Source organism: Anolis sagrei, chromosome 2 (genome assembly GCF_037176765.1).
Source record: "Anolis sagrei isolate rAnoSag1 chromosome 2, rAnoSag1.mat, whole genome shotgun sequence".
In the NCBI taxonomy this organism is placed as follows: domain Eukaryota; kingdom Metazoa; phylum Chordata; class Lepidosauria; order Squamata; family Dactyloidae; genus Anolis; species Anolis sagrei.
The window spans coordinates 279039653-279065337 of NC_090022.1; the positions used below are offsets into that span (position 1 = coordinate 279039653).

General features: G+C 40.4%; 1 protein-coding gene across 3 annotated transcripts in view; it reads left to right on the plus strand.

Moving 5' to 3' along the window:
• Positions 1 to 23639, plus strand: part of CPLANE1 (ciliogenesis and planar polarity effector complex subunit 1) — a 77702-nt gene extending 54063 nt beyond the window's left edge. Inside the window, exons 38-54 of one of the 3 annotated variants that reach the window (XM_067464635.1) lie at positions 670 to 768; positions 1791 to 1895; positions 2030 to 2116; positions 4366 to 4469; positions 4621 to 4816; positions 6101 to 6342; positions 6912 to 6999; positions 7875 to 8036; positions 8585 to 8618; positions 9862 to 9993; positions 10814 to 10979; positions 13273 to 13334; positions 14413 to 14565; positions 17035 to 17141; positions 17519 to 17641; positions 18209 to 18369; positions 22855 to 23639. In XM_067464635.1, coding sequence (XP_067320736.1) covers positions 670 to 768; positions 1791 to 1895; positions 2030 to 2116; positions 4366 to 4469; positions 4621 to 4816; positions 6101 to 6342; positions 6912 to 6999; positions 7875 to 8036; positions 8585 to 8618; positions 9862 to 9993; positions 10814 to 10979; positions 13273 to 13334; positions 14413 to 14565; positions 17035 to 17141; positions 17519 to 17641; positions 18209 to 18369; positions 22855 to 22995 — 2162 coding nt within the window. In that variant the 3' untranslated portion in view covers positions 22996 to 23639. Of the gene's footprint in view, positions 1 to 669; positions 769 to 1790; positions 1896 to 2029; positions 2117 to 3390; positions 3639 to 4365; positions 4470 to 4620; positions 4817 to 6100; positions 6343 to 6911; positions 7000 to 7874; positions 8037 to 8584; positions 8619 to 9861; positions 9994 to 10813; positions 10980 to 13272; positions 13335 to 14412; positions 14566 to 17034; positions 17142 to 17518; positions 17642 to 18208; positions 18370 to 22854 lie in introns of those variants that run through there. The other 2 variants (XM_067464636.1, XM_067464637.1) reach the window with 2 other exon arrangements.
• The last annotated feature ends 2046 nt before the right edge of the window (positions 23640 to 25685 follow it).

Here is a 25685-nt window from a genome sequence, read left to right on the forward strand (position 1 = left end):
ATGGCAAGCATCCTCAGAGGTAGTGAGGTGAGGTGAGGTTTTTAAATGTCCTTTCTGAGTCAAAATGGTTCAAGAGGGCCAAAAATGTGGGATTTTGAAAGCATTTGGAAACAAATAACAAAACATGGAAGGTCCTCAGATAGCAACAAATATGATCTTGGGAGGGCTACAGTATGTCCTCCTGTGTCCCTTTGGGTCCCCTCCTTTTTCTGTCTGATTCCCAATGCTATTTAACTTACTTACTTCTCTGGTTTTTCTTTTTCTTTTGCTGCTATAGATAGCTATAGAACTCTTGGCAGCATCTTCCATAGCAACTCTCAGAGTCTTCCAGAACATTATATAACATTGTTCCAAGGGGCATTTGGTAGGAGTGGAAGGGGGTTGTTGTGTGGAGCTCTATAAAGGTATTCAGTGTGTGGAACAGTGCAACAACTGATAAGATGGCCAGTCACCATCTACCTAAATCGGAAGGAGATTTAAAGGCATGCTTCAGCTGACACGTGTAGGAGTTAGGCAGGCTCAAGTGAGAGGAAGCAATCCAGTTTTCTTTGTTTTTTTTTAAATGCATTATACTTCTTCAATTTTATATGCAATTAAGGCAAGTTGTTACCAACAGCTGTTGGGGTTGTTTGCTTTCTTTTGATGTGGATATTACATCCTCTCTTTTAGACCCAAAGATGGCTATTTCTTCAGCAGGACTGCATTACCTGGCTTCTGTAGGAAAAAAGGCCACAGATCTACAAGAGACTAGCACAAATACAGATACTGGTAAAATAATTGCATTTAACATTGCTATTTTTCGAGGCTTTTAAAATTAAATGCATTCCTTCAGAATAAGTACCGTATTTTCAGGCATATAAGACGACTGGGCGTATAAGACGACACCTAACTTTTCCAGTTAAAATATAGAGTTTGGGATATACTTGCTGTGTAAGACTACCCCTCTTCCAACGCACACCAAATAAAAATTTAAAAAGCATCAGATTTGATTTTAATATGGTAATTTTCCTATTACTGTACTTTCTTCTCTGCCTCTCAGATCTCGCACCTGCGTACCTGCACCGCTTCACTGCAGTCTTCAGGAGCGAGATCTGAGAGGCAGAGGAGGAGGTACAGCAATAGGATACAAGGGTGGGCCAGAAAGATAAAAGAGGTGTGTTTTACTGGGCCCAGAGCCACTCTCTATTTTCCATACCCCGGGCGCCCCGGATGCCTGCAGCTTGCTCTGCCCTTCACTTACACCTTCCCAGTGAGGCGCGCCTTCACCTCACCATTGTCCACAAATCCTGATGAATAGATTTTCTTCTACCATACTTGCTTTCATACAGTCGCTGCATACTGCAGGGACGCGGCCACTGCCAGTTTTGAGCTACCCCCACCATATGCAGCAACCACAGATTCTCCAATCCGGATTGGAAGTTTCAGCACCTGCTCTATAAGACGACTCAGCGTATAAGACGATTCCCATATATAAGACTACTCCCGTGTATATGACGACTCCCGCATATAAGACCACCCCTGACTTTTGAGAAGAATTTCTTGGGTTAAAAAAAATGTCTTATACACCAGAAAATACGGTAACTTACTGTCGTTACCTTCCAAGAACAAAATGATATGTCTTTATCAACTAACCAATTCTCTGAAACCTTGTTATATAACCTAAATGTTCTAGAATTAGTGACAATCAAGATAATTTAAGAGTAATAGTAATTCGACAATAGAAGAGAAGATTGTATTGATTTCATGCAGAATATGTGTTGATTCAATTTTTATTTTTCTTACCAATCCAGTTCTTAAATCACACCAAAATATACAAACTGATTTAAACGAAATGATTGATGAATCTGGTAAAAATCAACCAATCACCTTTGCTTCGGTTTCTACATCTGTAACAGGTGTGTTTGCAACCATTCTGTGATAATTGTATTAATTTGATGTTAGTATTCTTTCATATAATTAATATAGAACAGAATCGCTTTGCCCCTCTTCTGATACATCTTGATTTTTATTATTTTTCAACTCAATCAAGGTCTTCAAACATGTGAAGAAAAGCAAATTGTTTCAGAAGAAGTTGATTTTGAACCTAGAAAGGATCAGGTTACTCCATCTGCAAAAGGTGTGCATCCTCACTACAAATAACTCATTTTTAAAAATATATTGCTTTATTTAGAAAAGTTTGATCTCTTCTTCCTGGTCTCTTTGAATCTCACTGTTGGGCTTACTGCACTTGTGTAGAGCATCATCCAGAACCTTCTAGTGCAGTGATTCTCAATCCTGTGGATGCCTACATATTTTGGCCCACAACTCCCAGAAATCCCAGCCAGTTTACCAGCTGGATTTCTGGTAAATTGATTTCTGGTAAATTAGGATTTCTGGGAATTGAAAGCCAAAATATCTGGCAACCCACAGGTTGAGAACCACTGCTCTAGAGCTAATACAAAAGCTTTTAGCAGTAGACCCACTCACCCTCCATGTGACGGTTCACCGTGCTTTCTGTCTAAATACTCAGTTCTTTTTCATTTGTCACTGAAAGGTTTTAGGTTTTCTCACAGAAGATTTTTGACTTGGACTTTTGAGTTCACTTTTTGGATTTACCTTGGCTTTTTCTGCTGTGTTCAGTTGATTTGACTTTATTTTTATGAATTTCTCTAACAATTGGACTTGCATATTGTGAGCAGTGTAGGCTTTGCATCACTCTTCAGAATTCTTGTCATTTAAGAAGTATGTGCTGCATGATAGCAAAATCTCTTAGAGCAGTGGTTCTCAACCAGGTGTGTTTGGCCTACAACTCCCAGAAATCCCAGCCAGTTTACCAGCTTATTGTCAAAGGCTTTCATGGCCGGAATCACTGGGTGATTGTAAGTTTTTCAGGCTGTATGGCCATTTTCCAAAAGCATTGTTTCCTGATGTTTCGCCTGCATCTATGGCAGGCATCCTCAGAGGTTGTGAGGTTTCACAACCTTTGTTTTTGTTTTGTCGTGTCAGGAGCGACTTGAGAAACTGCAAGTCGCTTCTGATGTGAGAGAATTGGCCGTCTGCAAGGATGTTGCCCAGGGGACGCCCAGATCTTTTGATGGTTTATCATGCTTGTGGGAAGCTTCTCTCATGTCCCCGCATGAGGAGCTGGAACTGATAGAGGGAGCTCATCCGCGCTCTCCCCAGCTGTTAGGATTTCTGGGAGTTGAAGGTCAAAACATCTGGGGACCCACAGGTTGAGAACCACTGCCTTAGAGGGACGGTGACTTCAAGTATCTTTTGTGCCCTGGAGAAACACACAGCATTGGCCCACTTGTTCATTAGAGGAGGCTCCTTCTTTGGAGACCTTTAAACGGAGACTGGATGGCCATCTGTCGGGGGTGCATTGAATGCAATTTCCCTTTTTCTTGGCAGGGAGTTCGACTGAATGGCCTATGAAGTCTCTTCCAACTCTATGATTCTTTAATTATTGAGCTTTTATTCTTCAAACCTGTCAAAACAAGGCTGCAATGTTTGACTCCCTTTCGTATGAAAATATACCAACACCTGTTACTCAAGCCTCTGCAACTGTGTCTTATTTTTTGGATTTGGCAGAGATGGCGCCTTCTGTCCCTTCAAAATCCTCTGAGTATTGTTACCAGCATCCAGGTCCATTTGGCTCTATAGCATTCTCTGGTGGAGGCAGATGCTGTCCCTGCCAAAGCTAAGTTAGCTTCTAGATGGGAGGATGAATATCTTTCTTCCCAGTCTGGTGTTCATGGCAAGTCTGAATTCTCATCCCTGAGTGCCTGAAATTCTGGGATGGCATCTGGAGGTTGAGATGGAATGCCCACCATACAGGAGACTGTATATTTTCTCATGAGTGATTCTACCTGATTATAGTTTTTATAGCTTTTATGGTTTTTATATGTATTTATGATGTGATTTAATTGTTTAAACTTATATATGTATATTTATAAGGCATCTAATTGTTGCCGGTCTGTACGTCACCCTGAGTCTCCTTCAGGCTGTAATGGGCAGGATAAAAATGACGTAAATATATAGTAAATAAATACATTTGTATAGAGGAAAAAGAGAGACTTGAATTGCTACCTTTCTCTATTTTGATAGCGAAACTAGAGATTCTTGAGATTCTAAGTCTCATGAGGTCTTACCTTGCCTGGGTTGTGATAGGTTTAACACATGCTGGATCTCTCCTTTGCAGATGAGAGAGATTAAGTGCCCAGAGCACCCACTGGATCAGAAAAAAATATTCTGTTCAGATCATAGAAATATTTAACATTTCTGCATTCTTATCAACCTATCATTATGGTTTCCAAATACGTTTTCTAATTTTCCAAAGTTTTCCTTGCCTGTGTTGACTTTAACCATTTCTTTCTCTTTTTGCAGTTATATACCCTTCTTTTCCACCAGATCTGTACTTAAATCTCATATTTCCTACTGAAACAACAGAGCAGCCTTTACCGTTCTCATCTGATATTACATCTGATTTGGTCAGTAATGAGAGTCAGCTAGAATATGTATGCCCATCTGCCTTTATTTATATTACCTTCTGAAAATCAGTTCTGTAACTTCTTTGTAGACAAATTTAATAATGTAATAATATTAACTAACCATAATACAGTTGTTTTCAATATGGTTTAGACTGGACGGACGTTTATCAGTGTGACTGATATAGAAGGTGGTGATCTTATGAAAGATTTGCCAGAGATATCTGAGTCTGCTCCAAAACACATTGCCCAACAAGTTGAGAAAGCTGAATTCCCAACTTTTGCTAAACTACATCACATGGCAGCATCTGTCACTAATATAATTCCACCTAAAGAATTTGAGCAAGAAGGTGAGTAACTTTTGTTTTTATCTTGAATTTTGTAAAAGCTTTTTTAAAAATAGCATTAACTGAGTTTCTGTATGAGAAATGTGTGTCCCTTCCAGTGTTTTGCTGTTCTTAATATATAACTGTCTTTTTTTGTTTTTTGTTTCTTTATTTTTATATGAAAGAACTAAGGGAATCTGTACTTAAATACAACTGTGAGGTATCCTATAAAATACGAATGCAGGTTAAGTATCCCTTATCTGAAATGCTTGGGAAATGTTTCATATTTCTCATAGTTTTTTGGATTTTGGAACACTTACATATCTATATAAATAAAAATGTAATGTTCATTTGTGGGATTAACATAACTCAAAAACCATTAGATGAATTGACATGAAATTTGGACACTATACCCCTAATGCCAGATCTGTCAATGGTAAAACAACTTTTATCCAAGATCTAATCTTGGATGAACGGGCAGATCTGGCGTGCATAACGGAGACCTGGTTGGACGAGGCTGGAGGTGTAAATCTGACCCAGCTTTGTCCACCAGGTTACTCCATGCAGCACCAACCAAGATCTGGGAGGCGGGGTTGCAGTGGTCTATAGGGATGCCATCTCCCTGACCAGGTGCCCCATCCCACAGTCAAACATTTTTGAATGTGTCCACTTGAAGGTAGGTGACTGGGACAGAATAGGGATTCTGTTAGTGTACCGTCCACCCCGCTGCACTACAGTCTCCCTACCTTAGCTAGCTGGGATGGTCTCGAGCCTGGTGTTGGAGTCCCAATGGCTTATTGTGCTGGGGGACTTCAACATTCACGCCGAGGCCACCCTGTCAGGAGCGGCTCAGGACTTCATGTCTTCCATGGTGACCATGGGGCTGTCCCAACTGATATCTGGCCCTACTCACAAGGCTGGACACACTTTAGACTTGGTTTTCTGCCAGGGATGGGAGAATGATGGGGGTGTAAAGGAGCTGACTATTGCTCCATTGCCATGGACCAACCATCACCTGATCAAGTTTAGACTCAACTGCATCCTCCAACCTCCGCAGGGGTGGAGGACCAATTAAGATGGTCCGCTCCAAGAGGCTTATGGATCCTGAGGGATTCCTGACGGCTCTTGGGGAGTTTCCCGCCACCTTGGTAGGTGATCCTGTTGATGCCCTGGTCTCTCTCTGGAATGGGGAGATGGAATAATCCGAAATCTCCAAAGGTGTCACCAGTCAATCTCTCTCTTGCTCTCTATCTCTGTATCTCTGTCTCTCTTTTTACCTTTCCCTCTCTCTCTCTCTGTCATTTAAAGGCGATACTCTTCACACTGAACAAATGCAAGTACCAGAGAGTAAAGAGACAGAAGTGGCTAATGATCCTCTAACCACAAAACTTCTGCATGAGAATTTCAATACTACTTTCTCCAGAAGATTGTCACCCAGAAAAATTAGTAGAGAAAACATTTCTGCCAAACTCCAGGATATGGATAGACAGCTAGTGTCTTTACAGAATGTGGCTGAAAGAATGGAGAAAGAATTTAGAAACACTAAACTGGTATTTATAAGCTTTATGTACTTTCTTCCCAGCAGCATTTTCTCTAGTTTTACAAAAGCAGTTACATGGGTCTGGAGCGCAGTTATGTGGGTCATAGGTCCAGAATGTAGTAATCTATACACTTGAGCCCAAATCAATTTGAGCAAACATGATTTGTAATATTTAGTGAGCCATTTTGTATAATATCCAAAAACAGAATGGGGAGAAGGATGCTGCAAAGCCAGGCAAAACGCATTAAGGGAGCTGGGATGAATCGATTCCTGGAGAGGAATCCAATCAATCCAAAAGCATTAGTTAGTTTCTTCAGAGAAGCACAGAGTCAGTCCAGATCAACTCACCCAAGATTTCATCATTCAAATCTCCTTCATACTGATCCTGCAGTTATGCATAATTCCAGAGCTGGAAGGTGGTCGCATTCATGGTAAAGACTCCTTCCTTTTGGGATTGAATGTGTTCATTAAAGTGAAAACCTTTGCAAAAAAATCCTTAAAAGACACTGACTTTGCAGATGAATTGTAAATTGTATAATTGCAACTGATTCATGTTGAAACTTGTGATAACTTTTTCAGGTAGTGGAAGCAGTTGATGGTTTGGTGACTGATCCAAGAAACAATAGCATTTCATTTTTTGCACCAGATGTAAAGGTTACGAAAGATGGTGAGTCTTCTTAAATTCTTAGTTTAACCTGTCTAATTATCACTAGTGTATAATTATAAAAATGAGCTTGGTTTGAGAATGCGTGAGAATTTGTTCCTCCCTCTTTCCAAAGAAAGTGGGATGTATAGAAAAGGAAAGATTTCTTGGATGGCATTTTTGTGTATAAATACATCGTTAAGAGTCTAGATAGGAGGTTATCAAAATGTGGTTAAATATGGCCAGGCTGTTTCCATCCATAAAGAGTCACAGTTGTGATACCCACCGTATAAGATCCTGTGATCCTGAGAGGCTACTTAAAAGTTTTACCAAGCATGTTCAAGCTGTAAACATCATCCTTTACAGCAGGGACATCAAACTAATTTTCACAGCCTTACGGTTGCCTTTTTTTTTTAACACTGTACTGGACTCGGATTTTTTCCTTTTTTAATTTTTAATTTGTGTGTGTGTGTTTGGTTTTTATTATTATTCTTCCTATCTTATTTTCCAACTTTTCTATCTCCTTCAGTATATTCCCCCACTTTCCATGTAATCATATAAACTTTCAATAAAAATTGATTTCAAAGGGCCGTGAAATCCACGGATGGAGAACCCATGGATACAAAGGGCCATATGTGTGTGTGTGTGTGTGTGTGTGTGTGTGTGTGTGTGCCTTCCAGATGTTACTGTATCACAACCATTATCAACTCATGTCTAATGATGAGGAATACAGGAATTGTAGACCAGCATCTGGAGGTGGGCTGAATTCTGCCTGCAGACCTTGAGTTTGATGCATGAGCTTTACAGAGAGTATAAATCCTTCCAGAAGAGTTTGAACATTGTGGTTCTGTTAAGCTAATTGACACTAATTTGTTTCAATTATTTTTCTGTTGAAACAGAGTATTATTCTACCCGTGTGATTCTGGAAGATTTTACAGAAGAAGAAGAAGAAGGCTTAGAAAATAAATCTTCACAAAATAGTTATCTTGCCTTAGAAACGCCCTCTGTTTCTCCTTCAATGTCAACTGCGAATCTTCTCAGGGTCAAGAAGTCATCTTCTGGTACCAAACCTACCTGCTGTTTGTTTGTTGTTTTTTACTTTGGTGACTCTATAAATGTATTGTCTAGGAAGCAAAAGAGCCAGTTAACAGATCTGAGTCTCAAAGTGTATGTAGCACTGCTGTCTATATGATTTTGTGGAAACATTGAAGGATGTTGGTAGTACCATTGCATAGTGCAATACAGCAATCGTGTATTGTTCATAGCCTACCTGTCTTGTGTTGAATGATACTTGTTCTTGGAGCAAAAGCCAACTTGCAGCCTTTTAAACTTTGTGGACTGCTATGAAATGTAGAAGTTGTGGTCACTTATATTTATTTTAAATGACTATCATGTCAGAAAGCAAAGAGTATTATATTTGATTTCTTGTTGTAAGTATTCTAGCAGTAAGGCCATTGCCTTGAATAATATAGTGCTGTTTAATATGGAAATACTAAGTACTCACGACTCCTTTGAAAGTTGTAATGGAAGTCTGTAGCCTGTTAAGACAGCTGTATGTTTTACATGTCTTTTTCTAGAGAGTATTTAATGATCTACCTTTCTTTTGTAGATACCAATTTTACTCCAGAAGAGCTGGATGAAAGGTATGTGTGAGAACATAGATAATTAAAATAATACTGAGCTAGAGCTAGCTTGAGAAACTGGACACACATCTCTTTGTTTTGCCTAGTATGCCAAAGTGAAGTTGGCAAAAAGGTAATACTTTGCCTCTACTATTGCATCTCCAATATGCTACCTAGCAGAGATATTCTAAGTGACGAAGAGTATGTTTGGATCAGGCCCAGAGAGAATATGAATGCAACCCTCAGTCACATGCTGAGAAATTTGACTGTGCACTTCTCAGAGAAAGTAGTTCACATTAACTGAGAAATAGACATCTGAATTGTTGTAGAGTTTGGGAAAGTGTCCAGAACGCCATTGGGTGAGGTTGCTTGACATTAGTTTTCATTTGTTTTATGTTAATCATGTGAACAAGAAAGACACTTGAATCCCTATATAGTTGGATATCGTATACAGGACCACCCCCCTCCCCCCCCCCGAAGAATGACCAAGTCCAATTATTTACACTGGTGTAGTAAAAACCTTATTTCTCCTTTTAGATATCTCAGTAGCTTTAGAGAAAGTTAACGTAATCTATTGGAGTACCTCTAGTATGGGAAAGGCTCAACCCCTGATTCACTGATTCCACTCCTAACTATGGCATGTGACCCAGAGAGTGGTATTTGGGAAACCACAGCCTTTCATTCCATCTCCCATGCTGTTCAGCATCTATGTCAGTGGTTCTCAACCTGTGGGTCCCCAGGTGTTTTGGCCCACAACTCCCAGAAATCCCAGCCAGTTTACCAGCTGTTAGGATTTCTGGGAGTTGAAAGCCAAAACATCTAGGGATCCACAAGTTGAGAACCACTGATCTATGCGAAGGAGAAGGAGAAGGAGAAGGAGAAGAAGAACTACTTTATTTTTCTACCCCACCTCCATCTCCCCGAAGGGACTCAGGGCGGCTTACATGGGGCCCAAGCCCAAGGCGGAATACAATTAAAAACAAAGCAATAACAATTAAGGCAGCATAAAACAGCATAAAACAACATAACAATAATAACTAGCAACAACAATAACAGCAGACTAATTTTGGAGGGGCGGAGGAAAGCTACTAGATGAGATCATTAGAAGTTTTGGGATTGTTGGGGTGCTATCAGCGTGTTGAATGACACTCGGCTCTATTTCTCCTTGTGATCAGAATCAGCTGAAATTGTGTAAATGCTAGTGCCTAGCTGCTATAAATGAGAAGTTTACTCTCATCTTTGAAGAAAATATTTTTCCCTGCAGTATTTCAGAAGATCCCCTGCAGATCACCGGCTTGAGTGGTGTTTCTGATATTATTACTGATCTTATAGTGGAAGAGGGCATTTCTGCTTCAGAACTCGGTCTCACAGAAACACAGGCTCAGAAAATTTCCAGGTAATGTTATATTCATAGAAAGAATGAGGCACTGAACGAGCTTCATTTGTGCATTACAACCAGGGCAGCAGAAAACAAGCTTGCTCCCTCCTTATAAAAAGAAACGTGCCCAGCTCCTTAGTTTCTAAACTCCTAAAATTTTGTACTCTAATAGACTCAAGCTCCAACCGACATTCTGAAAGGCTCAAGGTTCAACTGACATTCCCTAACTGTCATCCTGTCATCAAAAGGAGCCCCCAGTGGCACAGTGGGTTAAACCCTTGTGCCGGCAGGAGTGAAGACCAACAGGTTGCAGATTCGAATCTGGGGAAAACGCGGATGAGCTCCCTCTGTCAGCTCGCTCCCCGTGCGGGGACATGAGAGAAGCCTCCCATAAGGATGGTAAAACATCAAAACATCGGGGCATGCCCTGGACAACGTCCTTGCAGACAGCCAATTCTCTTACACCAGAAGCCACTTGCAGTTTCTCAAGTCACTCCTGAGATGAAAAAAATTCCTGTTTAAAATTTAACATTCTAAACTGTAACTGAGTCAGTTACGTGACCGTCAGCCCCTCCCACTGCTTTGGGTATATAGAGATAAGGAAATTGCAAATCAAATAAAACATGTACTTCAGATTATGAAACAACATATTATAAAAACAGACAAACATCATATAGCGGAGGCTTGAGAAGTTTGCTTCCTCCAACAAAAGCAGTCACATATTTTATCCCTAAGTAATTTTTACACATTTTCCTCCCAACCTGAGTATTAATGACAATGTCGTAAAAAAGTTATTAGTATCTCTGTCAGTATTTATTTCTGGTTTTTTTTTTTCCAGACTCTCAAGTGTAATGAGTAAACAGTCCAGTAAAATAGAAAAGGAAAAAAAAGAGTTACAAGCCTGGATGAAAACAAAGCGAAAGGAGAGACTAGCTGAATATCTACAAACACTCGCTGAGCAAAGGGCTAAAGAACATAGTCCCTTTCCTTTGGGAAAACAACTGGTAAGACAAAATGTAGAGACAGGGTTTTAAAAAATCACTAATATCAGTCATGTAAATTGTAGTCCTCAAAAGTAGATGCCCTAAAACCTTTAGGAAATGATACTCTTTCTGTCAACATCACCCTTTGCAATTTGACAGTCACCCTCTGGTTAGACTAAGGTCAGCTTTGCCTTCCATAACTCTCAGTTAATAGCTTCTTTTCACATTTACCATCATCCATCCCATTAGTGGCACAAACAGAATGTCTCTAAAGTTTCAAAGTTTATACCAAGACAACAAAACCCGGCTCAGGTCCTATTTGTGTCTTTTTGCCTCCCTCTCAGGGAGCCAAAGTGTCACTGTCTTCAACCATGTAGATGGTTGAAGGCATGCATTTTACTACATACAGAAACCTGTTATCCCTAAACCTCTTCATGTTAACAGTCCAGTCGTACTTACTTACTTACTTACTTAGGCGATCCCTCGTAGTCCGAGGATGATGGTCCTCCAAGTTTGGCGTCCTCAGGGTGGGTTCGTAGGTGGCTGTGGAGCCCTATTCTTGACCTCCATCTTCTCCCACAGTGAGGGCATTGGTTTCCAGGTGGGAGGCAGTCTCAGTCGGAGTTGGCTTGACGCACCTTCCTCTTGGCACGTTTTTCTCTTTCACCCTCCATCCGTGCCTCTTCAAATTCTGCAGCACTGCTGGTCACAGCTGACCTCCAGCTGGAGCGCTCAAGGGCCAGGGCTTCCCAGTTCTCAGTGTCTATGCCACAGTTTTTAAGGTTGGCTTTGAGCCCATCTTTAAATCTCTTTTCCTGTCCACCAACATTCTGTTTTCCTTTCTTGAGTTCGGAGTAGAGCAACTGCTTTGGGAGATGGTGGTTGGGCATCCGGACAACGTGGCCGGTCTAGCGGAGTTGATGGTGGAGGACCATTGCTTCGATGCTGGTGGTCTTTGCTTCTTTCAGCACGCTGACGTTTGTCCGCCTGTCTTCCCAAGAGATTTGCAGGATTTTCCAGAGGCAGTGCTGATGGAATCGTTCCAGGAGCTGCATGTGACGCCTGTAGACAGTCCACGTTTCGCAGGCATATAGCAGGGTTGGGAGGACAATAGCTTTATAGACAAGCACCTTGGTATCCCTATGGATTTCCCGGTCCTCAAACACTCTCTGCTTCATTCGGAAAAATGCTGCACTCGCAGAGCTCAGGCGGTGTTGTATTTCGGTTTCGATGTTGACTTTGGTGGAGTCCAGTCCACAAGTGCAGTCTCAGCTTTTTCCACTAGTTATTACCTAAATGGGGTTTTTAGAGCAATAGCCTTGTTTTATCTTATCAGTCTTCTCCAGTATTGGGAGGTAATTCTACTGTTTTGATAAATCCCATACATGAATGATTCCTTACCACCTGACAGAAGAAGTTACATTTGGACTCACCATGAAGGTCCAGTTTTGTATATGGACATGGAAATGTTCAATCCACATTTTCCTCAATTTCTATTGTTTTCTGAGACCCATAGCCTTCATTCTTGAGATGGCCAGGAGGAACAATCCAATACAACTGGGTTTCATCCTGTGCTCCAACCAGACTAGCAGGATCCAAGGGCAAACATGGTCAGTTAGTTAGGCAGGATTAAAAAAACTGTTGGAAAAGGGGACGGGGTCTTAATGGCTCAACTGAAAAAGAAGCTTAGATCTTGCCATTCCGGTTGGAGCACGGAAGCCCAGTTGTGGATGGCTCCTCCTGCCATCCCAGAATTTCCCACTCCCTGTCTTGGTTTGAAAATTATCTGAAATATATCCTAATTTAACATTTTCCATAAGGAATTCCCTTGATTCCATACATAAATGGCTCCTCTCGATGGACAACAACGAACCTTCAAGTTGAGTTGCCATGGGCCATTTTCAGCATGCTAAATGCAACTTCAGGGGTATCACAGTGCTTGGGAGCATAATGAAAAGAGTATTGCCGTACCAAACCACAGCTCAGTTTTTAAGAGCAATTGCTTAAACCTTTTAGAGCAGTGGTTCTCAACCTGGGGTCCCCAGATGTTTTTGGCCTTCAACTCCCAGAAATCCTAACAGCTGGTAAACTGGCTGGGATTTCTGGGAGTTGTAGGCCAAAAACATCTGGGGACCCCAGGTTGAGAACCACTGTTTTAGAGAGCTGTGCTTGTACGTTTCCTTGGCAGCAACTTGTCAGTTTGGGCACAGTCTGAAAAAAAATATTCCTGAGATAGTATAATGAATGTGTACAAAGAGTGATTGGAAGGTGAAAAAGAAGATGGTTTTAATATCTGTTTGAATTCCTTTTGTAGTCACCCAGACTTTCATCACGAGGTATCCAGTTACATCAAAAAAAGAAAGATGAGAGAGATAAGTAAGTTGCTATTAGCGCCATTCTAGTGCTTTCACTTTCAAGTGTTCTCTGTATCAACGTTCTTGATTTTAGCACTAATTTCCTAACCTCAATATTTTAATCATCAAATAAAAATTTTCTTCAGAATCAATGTATTTTATCTAAGGCTTGCTGTAGAACTCCTGATTATCTGCTGAAAAATAGGTTTAGGACACAAAACAACTCACACACCAATGCTACAGCATTGAGACTTCGCTTAAACGTCAAAGAAACACTTGTTTTTATTCAAAATACGTCTATCCCGCCCCAGATCACAAGGTATCTGTGTTGCTCACAATAAAATGGCTTGAACAATTTGAATTGTAAGACTATGAGGCATTAAAACAACAATTTGAAACATTCCAAAATCATTTAAAGTGCGTATTCTATTCAAAAAGTTAAAGTCAAACTAATATAAAATTATGAACAGGTATGTATTGAATAGTTACTCCCTCCCCTGATGGCGCAGCGGGTTAAATTGCTGAGCTGCTGAATTTGCTGACTGAAAGGTTGGTGGTTCAAATCCAGGGAGCGGGGCGAGCTCCCACTGTTAGCCCCAGCTTCTGCCAACCTAGCAACCTAACATTTCCAAAACATGCAAATGTGAGTAGATCAATAGGTGCTGCTTCTGTGAGAAGGTAACGGCTCTCCATGCAGTCATGTTGGCCACAGGACCTAGGAGGTGGCTATGGACAATGCCGGCTCTCAGGCTTAGAAATGGAAATGAGTATCACCTCCCAGAGTCGGGCATAACTAGACTTAATGTCAGGGGAAACCTTTACCTTTATGTATTGAATTGAGTTGTTAGGCTCCAAATGATTTTATAAATAGCCATCTTCAAGACGGATGTGCAGAGCCTCCCAAGTTTTTTTCAAGAGATGTACACATATGCCACACTGAGGCATTTTCCATGTAGCAAACAGTTATTGTTCCCAATGAATATAAGCTTGGGCTGCAGGTTGACTAAATTAGTGAAGATGTCAGTAAAGAAACAGATTTCTACTATTATTCGGTAAAATGCAATCTAATAAACCTTTTTTTGTTTTTTTCTTCCATTAAGAGCCTTGTTTTCTGAGCATCACAACCTTAGAGTCTCTGAAGCGCTCTCCCTGATGGATGAGTTATTGACAGACACAATGCAACTTCCTTCCCGTGACTATAAACTAGGCTCAGCTTCTGATTTCAGGAGGCCATGCACAGCTTCTTCTAGAAGGTGATATATTTTAAGATAGGCCTTCTTTTTGATGTTCTCAGTAAAGTTCACAAATTAGCTTCAAATTTCCCAGTTTGATATTGTGGTCCAGTGCATGTCTGCTCAGGAGCCTCACTGAGTTCTAGGAAACATTTTCAAACAAATATCTATAGATTCATAGCTAGAGAAAATTAACTGTTGTTTATTATACCCTACTATGAATCAGTGTGAATGGTCTAGCAAAGATAAACCTTAAAGACATGCATGATTAAGGGAATCACGTACAAGTTGACATATTTCTTAAATAATCCCCAGCATAGAAAATAAGGGAATATGCCTTGAAAGAGTTGATTGCATGATCTTTTAAAGGCAGTGAAAATGCTAAAACTGCTTTCTGGCAACTTGTACCGCAGCAGCAGCAGCAGCACTAGACACATTGTGCCCAATGGCTGCATCCTTCAAGCTGCTAATTTTAAGCCAGTGGTTCTCAACATGTGGGGACCCAGAGATTTTGGCCTTCAGAAATGTTGAGTTGCCTACAATAATTGTATTAGACAAATGTTTTTAAATATGTTTATTTGTTTCTTATTTTAAATTTGTTTTTATAGCTTACTGTTTTGCATATGCATGTTGTTTTTTATGGTCTTTTATATAATGTTGTAAGCCACTTTGGATCCCGTTTAGGGAGAAAAGTGGGATATAAATAAACATTTATCATTATTATTTTACTGACACAAAAACACAGTACATCACAGCAAACGAGATCTGTATGCTCGATTCCGTATCACAAAATCACAAGTCGAACACTTCCCAAGCGTCTAGGACTGTGTGATGTATTTTTGAATGATGCGCGCAGATCCAAGTGGCCTTTTGCAGTTGACAGATCGTGATTTTGTCAATGTTCATTGTTTCTAAATGCCGGCTGATACCTTTTGGCACGGCTCCAATGTGTCGATGACCACTGGGACCACCTCTACTGGTTTATGCCAGAGCCTTTGCAGTTCGATTTTGAGGTTTTGATAACAGCTGTTTTTTTCCGTCAATTCAGCTGTCACCTGGTATGGTGACATCAATAAGCCCAACTTTTTTTTCTTTTCCACAATTGTGATGTCTGGTGTATTGTGTTCCAAAACTTTGTCAGTCTGGATTCGAAAATCCCACAGTATTTTTGCGTTTTCATTTTCCACTACCTTTGCAGGCTTATAATCCCACCAATTCTTTACTGCTGGCAAGTGGTACTTGTGACATAAGTTCCAGTGAATCATTTGAGCCATGGAGTTGTGCCTTTGTTTGTAGTCCTTTGCGATTTTCTTGCAGCAACTGAGGATATGATCCATGGTTTCATCAGCTTCCTTGCAGAGTCTGCATTTTGGGTCATCCGCTGATTTTTCAATCCTGGCCTTAATGGCATTTGTTCAGATGGCTTGCTCCTGGGCTGCAAGAATCAGGCCATCTGTCTCCTTCTTCAGGGTTCCATTTGTGAGCCCTGTCAACTTTTCCTTCAATTTTGTTAAGGAACTGCCCATGCAATGCTTTGTTGTGCCAGCTGTCAGCTCTGGTTTGGAGTGCAGTTTTCTTGTACTGATACTTTGTCTATTATTATTATTATTATTATTATTATTATTATTATTATTATCATCATCATCATCATCATCATCATCATCATCCTAACAGCTGGTAAACTGGTTGGGATTTCTGGGAGTTGTAGGCCAAAATACCTAGGGACCCACAGATTGAGAACCACTGTTTTAAGCACTTCGTTGTTAAATATAGGCTCATGTAAGTGTGTACAAGTGTATGAGCATATATTTTAAAAGAGATAGGGACTGCAGCACAGTTGAGGGATACTGTGCTTAAACTCAAGTGTGTGGTAGAAAATCGATTTTAAATATAACATATAGTTTAGCCTTCAGACTTTGCTGCATAGATATTATGGAGTCGTGTGTATTGGTTCTACTACTATTAACTCAAAGGGTCATGTGTAGATGGTTCAGTATATGATTGTGTAATGCTGTTAATTTAAAGGGCATTATTACTATTATTATTCACTTATATCCCACTTTTCCCCCTATAATGAAACTCAAGACAGTTTACAATTTATTGAAAGCAATACAGAATAAAAAAACTACAAAAAGAGCAATGCAATATTAATATCATAGTTAAAAACAATTTGTGAAGTCAAAACTATTAAAATTAATTGAAAACCACATAAAAACCAACAAAAGGCCCATTCTCTTTAGTCACTGTCAAAAAGTCTTTAGTCACTGTCAAAAAGGAAACACGCTGGCAATAATAGTTAGGCAAGATGTAGCAAAAACAGTCAGGGGATACGTTGTGAAGTCTGATAGCATTAGAGATGGTTCTATAATGTTACAAAGTTTAATGCTACAGTGAGGGCATCTGCAGCATTTTGGGAAGATATTCTAGTTTATCTAGGTATATTTCTGGAATTGTTATTGCTGTGATTGAAATATGATATGTGCTTCTTAGTAGTTTCCGTGGATCTTACCAAGCTGCAAGAAATAGGGCTGCTGCCAAAGCTGATTTCCTACAGTCAAAATCTTTTGGTGCATCATCTGATGTAATTCAGAGGAGAGGTAAGAATGAAAAGACTGCTTTGATTCTCAATGCAAAAAAAAAATGTATGGATTGTTCATCTGAGGGCAGGAATGGGTTCCCATTCAGACCTCCCATTCTCCCCTTTTTATGATTGATAGTAAGTCACCCTGAGACCCTTTCCATCTGAGGAGCAGGTAGAATGCTTGAGTAATCAAAGCAATAAGAGGAAGAATAGAATCCAACTAGAGAGCCTTTGGGATATTTTGGTGTTGTGAAAAATATTGTGTCAGGGTCACTCAGTGCCCTAATCCTTGAAGTAGCCAAGATTGCAAGCTTGACTGATATTTAGTGGTGTTTTATTTCATTCATTTTCTGAAATGCAAAATAGCTTGTTTTGTTTTTTTACCTGCTTAAGGTCAAATACGTCAAGCTCCTTACAGAAAAATAGCGTCAGAAGAGTATCAAGGGCAGATGCGACCGAGAAGCAGTAGAAGCCAGAGGCAGGGGTCAAGTAGCAGTTTTGACTTAAGAAGTGAAGGTTTGTTCATTCAATATTATTTGCTGTTGGTTATTTTAACTTCCGGAGCACCCGGTAGCGCAGTGGGTTAAAGGCTGAGCTGCTTAGCTTGTTGACTGAAAGGTCGCAGGTTCGATTACGGGGAGCGGCATGAGCTTCCGCTGTCAGCCCTAGCTTCTGCCAACCTAGCAGTTCGAAAACATGCAAATGTGAGTAGATCAATAGGTACCACTCCGGCGGGAAGGTAATGGCGCTCCATGCAGTCATGCCGGCCACATGACCTTGGAGGTGTCTATGGACAACACCGGATCTTCGACTTAGAGATGGAGATGAGCACCACACCCGAGAGTCAGACATAACTGGACTTAATGTCAGGGGACAACCTTTACAACCTTACTTTAACTTCCCTTTTGGACGCCTTTGCTATTAGGAATTGTGGAAATTGAAGTCCAAAACACTTGGAGGGCCGAAGTTTGCCCAGGTCTGGGTTAGGGAATACAAGCTGCAAAGTCCATGTTTGTATTACTCAGAAAGAACTGCAGGAGAGAAATATGGACTAAGACCTTAAAATCATTCATTCCCTTACAGCTTCTGATCAGATGAGCAGATTAGTGAATCACAGAAGGTTCCCAAAGAACGACCCAAGGATTCAGGCCAATGATGAGAGTGAAGATGATGATGCCCTGAGTGTGTGGAGTGTCCCTGGCAACATCCAGCAGATCCTGTATGGCGGTTCTAAGGCCAGCAAGGTAAGAAGAGCAGGAAATGTAGGTTGCAGTGACACATTCAGCACTTTTGAGACCTTTAACTCTTAAGTTCAAAATGTATTATGCAAGCTGTGGTGAGCATTTCAAAGGATCTTATTGGACGTCTTAATATGTCAAAGTGGAGCCCATCAGAGTGTGTTATTTTTAACATATAAGAGACTGTTTTGATTAGCAAGGTGTTTCTCCCTATCCTGATTGATGGGATACTTATTCTTTGCTACTGGTACATTACATGAGTGATAATGGTGATTCCATGCCTTCAATTGCTCCAGCCAACTGTAGGGCAATTGCTTTTTTTTTTATTATTATCCGGTTTTTTACACATAGCCGTCATGTTACATAAATAGGGACAAAGAAAGTGAGAGAGGATAATAGGTAAAAGGGGTAGGGTAGGGAGTGAAAGTGGATAGACTGTGAATAGGGAAGGGGCTAGAGAAAAGTGGATAGAGAAGGCAAAGAGGAAGATATAGAGGATGTCGACGAGACGAGACAAAACAGAAACAAAAACAGTAATAAAGGGGGTGCACTTTGTGTGACTTCCCAAGATCTTCCAAGAGTATCTTGTTGTTTTGATCTGGTAAAGGCTTTTGCACTTTCTGCCGTTGACCATCACTCTTCCGCTTTAATTTATATGCAGGACAAGTCTATTATGGTTGGTATTTCCTGTGCTTTCATAAAGTCTACAAAACCTGTCCAGTCTGTTTTTTTCTGTGTTCCGTTTATTCTTTGGGATAGACTATCCATTTGTATTGTTTCATAGACTTTGATTAACCACTCTTCCCGATTCGGTGTTTCTTTTAGCTTCCATTTTTTTGCGATCAGGATCCTGGCTGCTGTGCACAGCAAAAATAATATTTTGTCTTGGTTTTCATTTAGTTTGATTTCGTTGTTGATGCCGAGTAAATACAGCTCGGGGCTTTGCGGATATTTCATGTTTATAATCTTTTGGGATGCTTGGTGTATTTCTCCCCAATAGTTTTTTAAGTGTTTGCAGGCCCACCATTGATGGAAGAACGTCCCGTTTTCCTTTCCGCATTTCCAGCAGTTGTTAGCTATATTTTTGTTGAACTTGGCCAGTTTTGCAGGGGTGTAGTACCATCTGAAGTACATTTTGTACCAGTTCTCAAGAAGATCGCTGGCTATCGTGTACTTGATTTTCTTGTTCCATACTTCCTCCCACTGATTTGTCAGGATACTGTGCCCTATGTCTCTAGCCCACTGTACCTGACAGTTCTTAACTTGTTCTTCTTCCGTTGCCCAGAGTAGAAGTTGTTTATAAAGAATCCTGATTAATTTTTTATTCTTTTTCATTACTGTTTCCCAAAGTCCCTGACCCAGATCAAAGCCATATTTTTCATCCTCTTTGAAACATTGATGTATTTGATAGTATTTCAACCATGTTATTTTCTCATTTATTTTTTTAATTTCTTCTAACGATTTGAGAGCTATTTTGCCATCTTCTGTTTTCTTTGCAATTTGTTGATATGTTAGTCTATACTCTTCGTTTAGTTCCCGCATTTGTTTCGCCTCTACCGGTGATAACCACAATGGGGTTTTGTTAAAGAGTCTAGGTTTGTATTTTTCCCATGTTTTAATCAGGGATGCTCTAATGTAGTGATCACTAAATTTTTTCTCTGTTTTTCTTTTGTTATACCATAAGTAACTATGCCACCCCACCCTCAAATCGTGCCCCTCTAAAGTTAGCAGTATATTATTTTCTAGGGTGGTCCATTCCTTGATAGCGACAAGGTTACATGCTTCATAGTACGCTTTTAAATTGGGTAGTCCTAGGCCGCCCCTTTTTCTGTCATCAGTTAATATCTTCATGCTAATTCTAGGTCTCTTATTCCTCCATATAAATTTTGTAATGTCTGTATTCCATTTTTTGAATAAGTGATCATTTCTTATTACTGGTACTGTTTGAAATAGAAATAATAATTGGGGGAGGATTGTCATTTTAATTATTGCTATTCGGCCTAAAAGAGATATATTTTGGTGTTTCCAATTTTCCATATCTTTTTGTATCTTTTTCCATAATGGTTCGTAATTATTTTTTATGAGAAAAAAAATAACTGTAGGGCAATTGCTAATGGGAGACTATTTATTTTATTTTATTTATTTACAGTATTTATATTCCGCCCTTCTCACGACGCAGGGGACTCAGGGCGGATTACAATGTGCACCTATATGGCAAACATTCAATGCCAATTTGACATACAACGTATACAGACATACACAGAGACTATTTAACTTTTTCTGGCTGCCAGGGGAGCTGTCGCTTTCATCGTCCATCTGCGACACTGATGAAGTACTTCCGCATTCTCCGCATGCTTTTGCTGGAGTGCTTTGCTGGAGTCTTTTTTATGGCCTCATAAATTAGTTAATTTAGCCTCCCCACACTTTAATGTGGTACCTAATTTTCCTACTTGACAGATGCAACTGTCTTTCGGGTTGCAAAGGTCGACAACAGGCTACACAATTGGTTGGAAGCCCACTCCAACCTGGGCTGGCTTCGAACTCATGACCTTTTGGTCAGAGTGATCTTAATGCAGCTGACACTCAGCCAGCTGCGCCACAATCCCGGTCCCAGACTATTCTGAGAAAAGCTGATTGTCAGAATCCACTCCAAACATCATAAATGCAGGTCTGTTTATATCTTCTCGTTCCTTTCTAAACTTGAACAATTTCATATTAGTTACGGGATGTGACTTTTCCAAAATAAAAGGGCGGATTTCACTTCTCTTTTGATAAATCTGAATGTCTTACGTGTTAAATTGCCCTGTTTCCAGGAGGGCATTCCAGACTTTTCGTGTAGCATCTTTCCCTGGAATTTCAGCCACAACCCTCTTGATTTTAATAATACCTCCTCCACTGATATGTGTGTATCTTGTCCTCCCAAACTGGCCTGGAGGACCAACCGAAGCCTCACAATTTCTAGCTTTACAAACAGGGAAATCATTCCAGGTGTTAGCAGTAAAGTTACTATTCTGTTTCCCCGAAAATAACACCTACCCATAAAATAAGCCATAGCAGGATTTCTAAGCATTTGCGCAATATAAGCCATACCCCGAAAATAAGACATAGTGATACAAGTGGAGACAAAGAAAGTGAAATGCAAGAACTTTGCACAGCGGAGGTGAGTCCGGACCTCCTTCCCTCTCACTTCCTGCCGCCTCCTCCTCCTTTTTGTCCTCCTTTTCCTCCTCCTTCTGTTTTTTCTTCCCTTTGGGTCAGGCAAGGCAAGGCTTCCTCCTCAAGTAAGTAAGAGAGGGAGTGAGTCTCCAGCTCCAACGGGGCCACAGTTGGCAGTGGTGCATCCCTTCGGCCCGTCCCCCAGGAAGTCTCCTCAGTGAAGTGAGGAGCAGGATACTGCTCCAGGTATTGTGTGTCCTCGGGGGGAAGAAATAAAGCTGTGGCTGACATTTTACTCAGCACTATATTTGAAAAAATGCAGATTGTTGTACCATACTTATTTTTTTTAAAAAATACATCCCCTGAAAATAAGCCATAGTGTGTCTTCTTGAAGAAAAATAAATATAAGTCAGTGTCTTATTTTTGGGGGAAATCACCAGCAGTTATAAGATCTACTAACTGAAAGGTTACCAGTTCGAAGCCCTGGATCAACATGAGCTCCTGACTGTCAGCCCAGCTGTTTACCTAAAGCAGTTTGAATACAGCTTGAGCTGTAAGTAGAGAAGTTAGCTTCCACTAAAACAAGTGGGGAAGGTATTTTAGGACACTGTAAAGAAAAGGATCAGAAAATGCCCGGTGACCAAAAGGAAGGAGGTAGTCCTAATGGCTCTTCGTCAAAGAGGATGGAGCAACAGCACCCCCCTGTGGCTGGATTCAAGCATAACCGCCAAGGCGCCAGAAAGCTGGATGTCGACACAACATTACCTCCCTTCTGTTCTGCCTGTCGCTGTCCTGTCTATCCAAAACAGCACTGAATGTTTGCCTTGTATGTGTACTGTGATCCGCCCTGAGTCCCTTTGGGGAGATAGGGTGGAATATAAGTACAGTGTTGTTGTTGTTGTTATTGTTATTACTATTATACAATTATGCTTTTCTATGTATATTGAATAAGATTGTATAAGAATGTATGTCTTTGGCTACAGGAGTAGATGGGAGGAACAGCTTAATTCTGTCCATTGCAGAAAATTGAGCTATCATGGCCAGTTTGTTCCCTTTGATGAAAATAGTTATTCATAGGAATGATGAAAGTTTGAGTTGAAGAATGTGAATTTTTATATCAAAGGAGACTTTTCTTTAGTTAAAGAGCCTTATTGAATAGATCAAATATTGATCAAGGTCAGAATTTTAAACATTCATGCAGCTAGAACCCAAAAGGAACCCGTTAGAACAGCAAGACCATGGCGTCAGGTGGAGGCAAACCTTTCCTCCTTCCATGTCAAGATACTGCATGATACCTTCCCACCTCTTTCCATTTATACTTCTCTCTCTCCATAGGAATCGTTTCTTCAAGAAGATGCTTCCTCCATGACCAGCTTTAATAACTTTGACAGTGTGTCTGAAAGCACCAGCAGCATCCTTAGCAAACTTGACTGGAAAGCGGTGGAAGCCTTGGTGGCAAACGAGGAAGAAAAATAAAGCCACGGGTTTTGGGTTGCTCCATGAAATGTCATTTGGCTGGATACGGTTTGGAGATGCAACAGGTGATGGAAATTACAATGGGCACAACAAAGTTGCTGTCATGGAAGGGTCTTCACTACAAGGATTTCTACATAATTTTGCAGAAAAGTTCCAAAGATTTTTAAAAATATTTTCTTCATGTCTGTACTTTGAGATCAAAATTGAAAAGCCAAATTAAGGAATTATGCAAAATGGTACAAATGCCAAATATACATAGGCCTCTTGGAACATACAACCACTAAGGATGGCAAAGAAGACTCCTGGAGCACTGGATTTTTTTTTTAAAGATATTTTTATGAGCATTAGTGTAAAGAAGACGTTAATTAATACAAATGAGCAAATCCAGATATTGGATATTTTAGATGAATGTTGCCCAGAATACTTCATTGTTGTCTAAGCCAGTTAGATTTCATGGAAATTTGCAGTCAAGCATCAAGAAGGGCTTCATGATGCTCACCTCAGATATAATTCGACAGATTTGCACATTGGCTACAGCACAAGATTCTGAATTATGTTTTAAATAGTAGTGTGAATGTAATTACTTTTACTGTTTGATATTTTGTGAGTTTATTTTTGGAAGTAAACCTTGCTCATTGTTGAGATTCAATTGTTTTGGAGACTACGACTAAGGCTCTCTACTGTAGCTGTTGTTAATAGCCATCTAACAAACTGATTTTAAGTTCGCAGTAACCGTTTTATAAACATAGGTACACTCGTTCCCACATGCTCTGCAGTTTCCAACCCAGATGGATATAATGCTGATTGTACAGAACAGGTCAGAATTGGGTGGCATGCGACATAAGATGCAAGTTGCAGTACTAAGCACCTCTGGGGCACTTTCAGCAAGACTTGTGGTAAGTAAATTTGGTATAAAGGCAAGTTTTTTTCTCTCCAAAAAATGAAGCTGAAATGGCCCTTTAGTATAGAAGTTTGCAAAAACTGGGAATATAAATTAATTTCAAATCACTGTAATTTCCAGATTTCCCTGAACCTTTTAAGGGTTTTTCCCCTGATCTATAATGGCAGAGGTTCTCTACTATTCCATTCACTAGTCCTCCACATATAGTCCAGTGCTCTTTCTCATCCTACATGTACACCTTTATACAACACCATACCTCAGTGCCTATCCTCACCCTCAAGAAGGTAACCTCTGCAATTCACCCAGGTATTCTTTATGTCATCTACCTTGGAGCCCTTCATTCTTTGTTCCCCATGTTTTCCTCAAGCTTCACATGGGTGCTCATTCAGTCTTTCCTTTGTTCTTCTTCTCCCCCCCCCCCCCCCCATTTGCCAAAGATCAAGGCTCTGTATTTCTAAACTTCTTGGAGTGTTTGTGGGATTTCAGACACACATGGACTCCAGTCTTCCCTATCATTCACCTTCCCTATTTTGGTGCCTCCTAGAAACCCTCTGGAAAAATGAATGCAGCCAATATGACACATGATCTATTTAGTTTTCATGGCAAGAATACTTTCCTATTCAACTTGTATGCAGAACACATCATGTGATGTACAGGGCTTGACGAATACAAGGCGCGAGTTAAAATAGCTGGAAGAAACATTAACAACCTTAGATATGCAGATGATACCACTTTGATGGCTGAAAGCGAGGAGGAGCTGAGGAACCTTCTAACCGAGGTAAAAGAAGAAAGTGCAAAAGCTGGGTTTCAGTTAAACATCAAAAAAGTCAAGATTATAGCAACCAGACTGATTGATAACTGGGAAATTGAGGGAGAAAACATGGAGGCAGTGACAAACTTTGTATTTCTAGGCGCAAAGATTGCTGGAGTCACAGACTATAGCCAGGAAATCAGAAGACATTTACTTCTTGGGAGGAGAGCAATGACCAATCTGAATAAAACAGTGAAGAGTAGAGACATCACACTGGCAACAAAGATGGTATTTCCCTTAGTAACCTACGGATGTGAGGGCTGGACCATAAGGAAGGCTGAGCAAAGGAAGCTAAATGCTTTTGAACTGTGATTTTGGAGGAAAATTCTGAGAGTGCCTTGGACTGCAATAAGAACAAACCAGTCCATACTCCTGGAAATAATGCCCAACTGCTCACTGGAGGGAAGGATACTAGATGAAGTACCTTGGCCACATAATGAGAAGACAGGAAAGCTTGGAGAAGATAATAATGCTGGGGAAAACAGAAGGAAAAAGAGGGGCCGACCAAGGGCAAGATGGATGGATTGTATCCTTGAAGTAACTGGCTTGACCTTGAAGGAGCTGGGGGGGGGGGGGTGGCGACAGCTGACAGGGAGCTCTGGGGTGGGCTGGTCCATGAGGCCACGAAGAGTCAGAAGCAACTGAACAAATATACAACAATGGAGGACATCCTGTTAGCAAGTTATGTCATTGTAAACGGACTTCTGATTGCATCCAGTTGCATTACACCAAAGCACAGTGTTCATAATCTCAGTTGGGAAGGAGACACATCTCGTGGGTTTGGAAGTGGAGGATCTGATGGTGTTAGAAAAAGTATTAGAGATACTAATATCAACGATCTAATTAGTGCCTCGAGGCTGGTGTCATACAAGTGGATTATACAGACTGCTTATAGATTGAGAAAGCAGTTTGAAGTACAGTTGTCAAAGCAGTTGAGGAAAGATTTATTTGCTTGCTAGTGGATGACAGTATAACCAA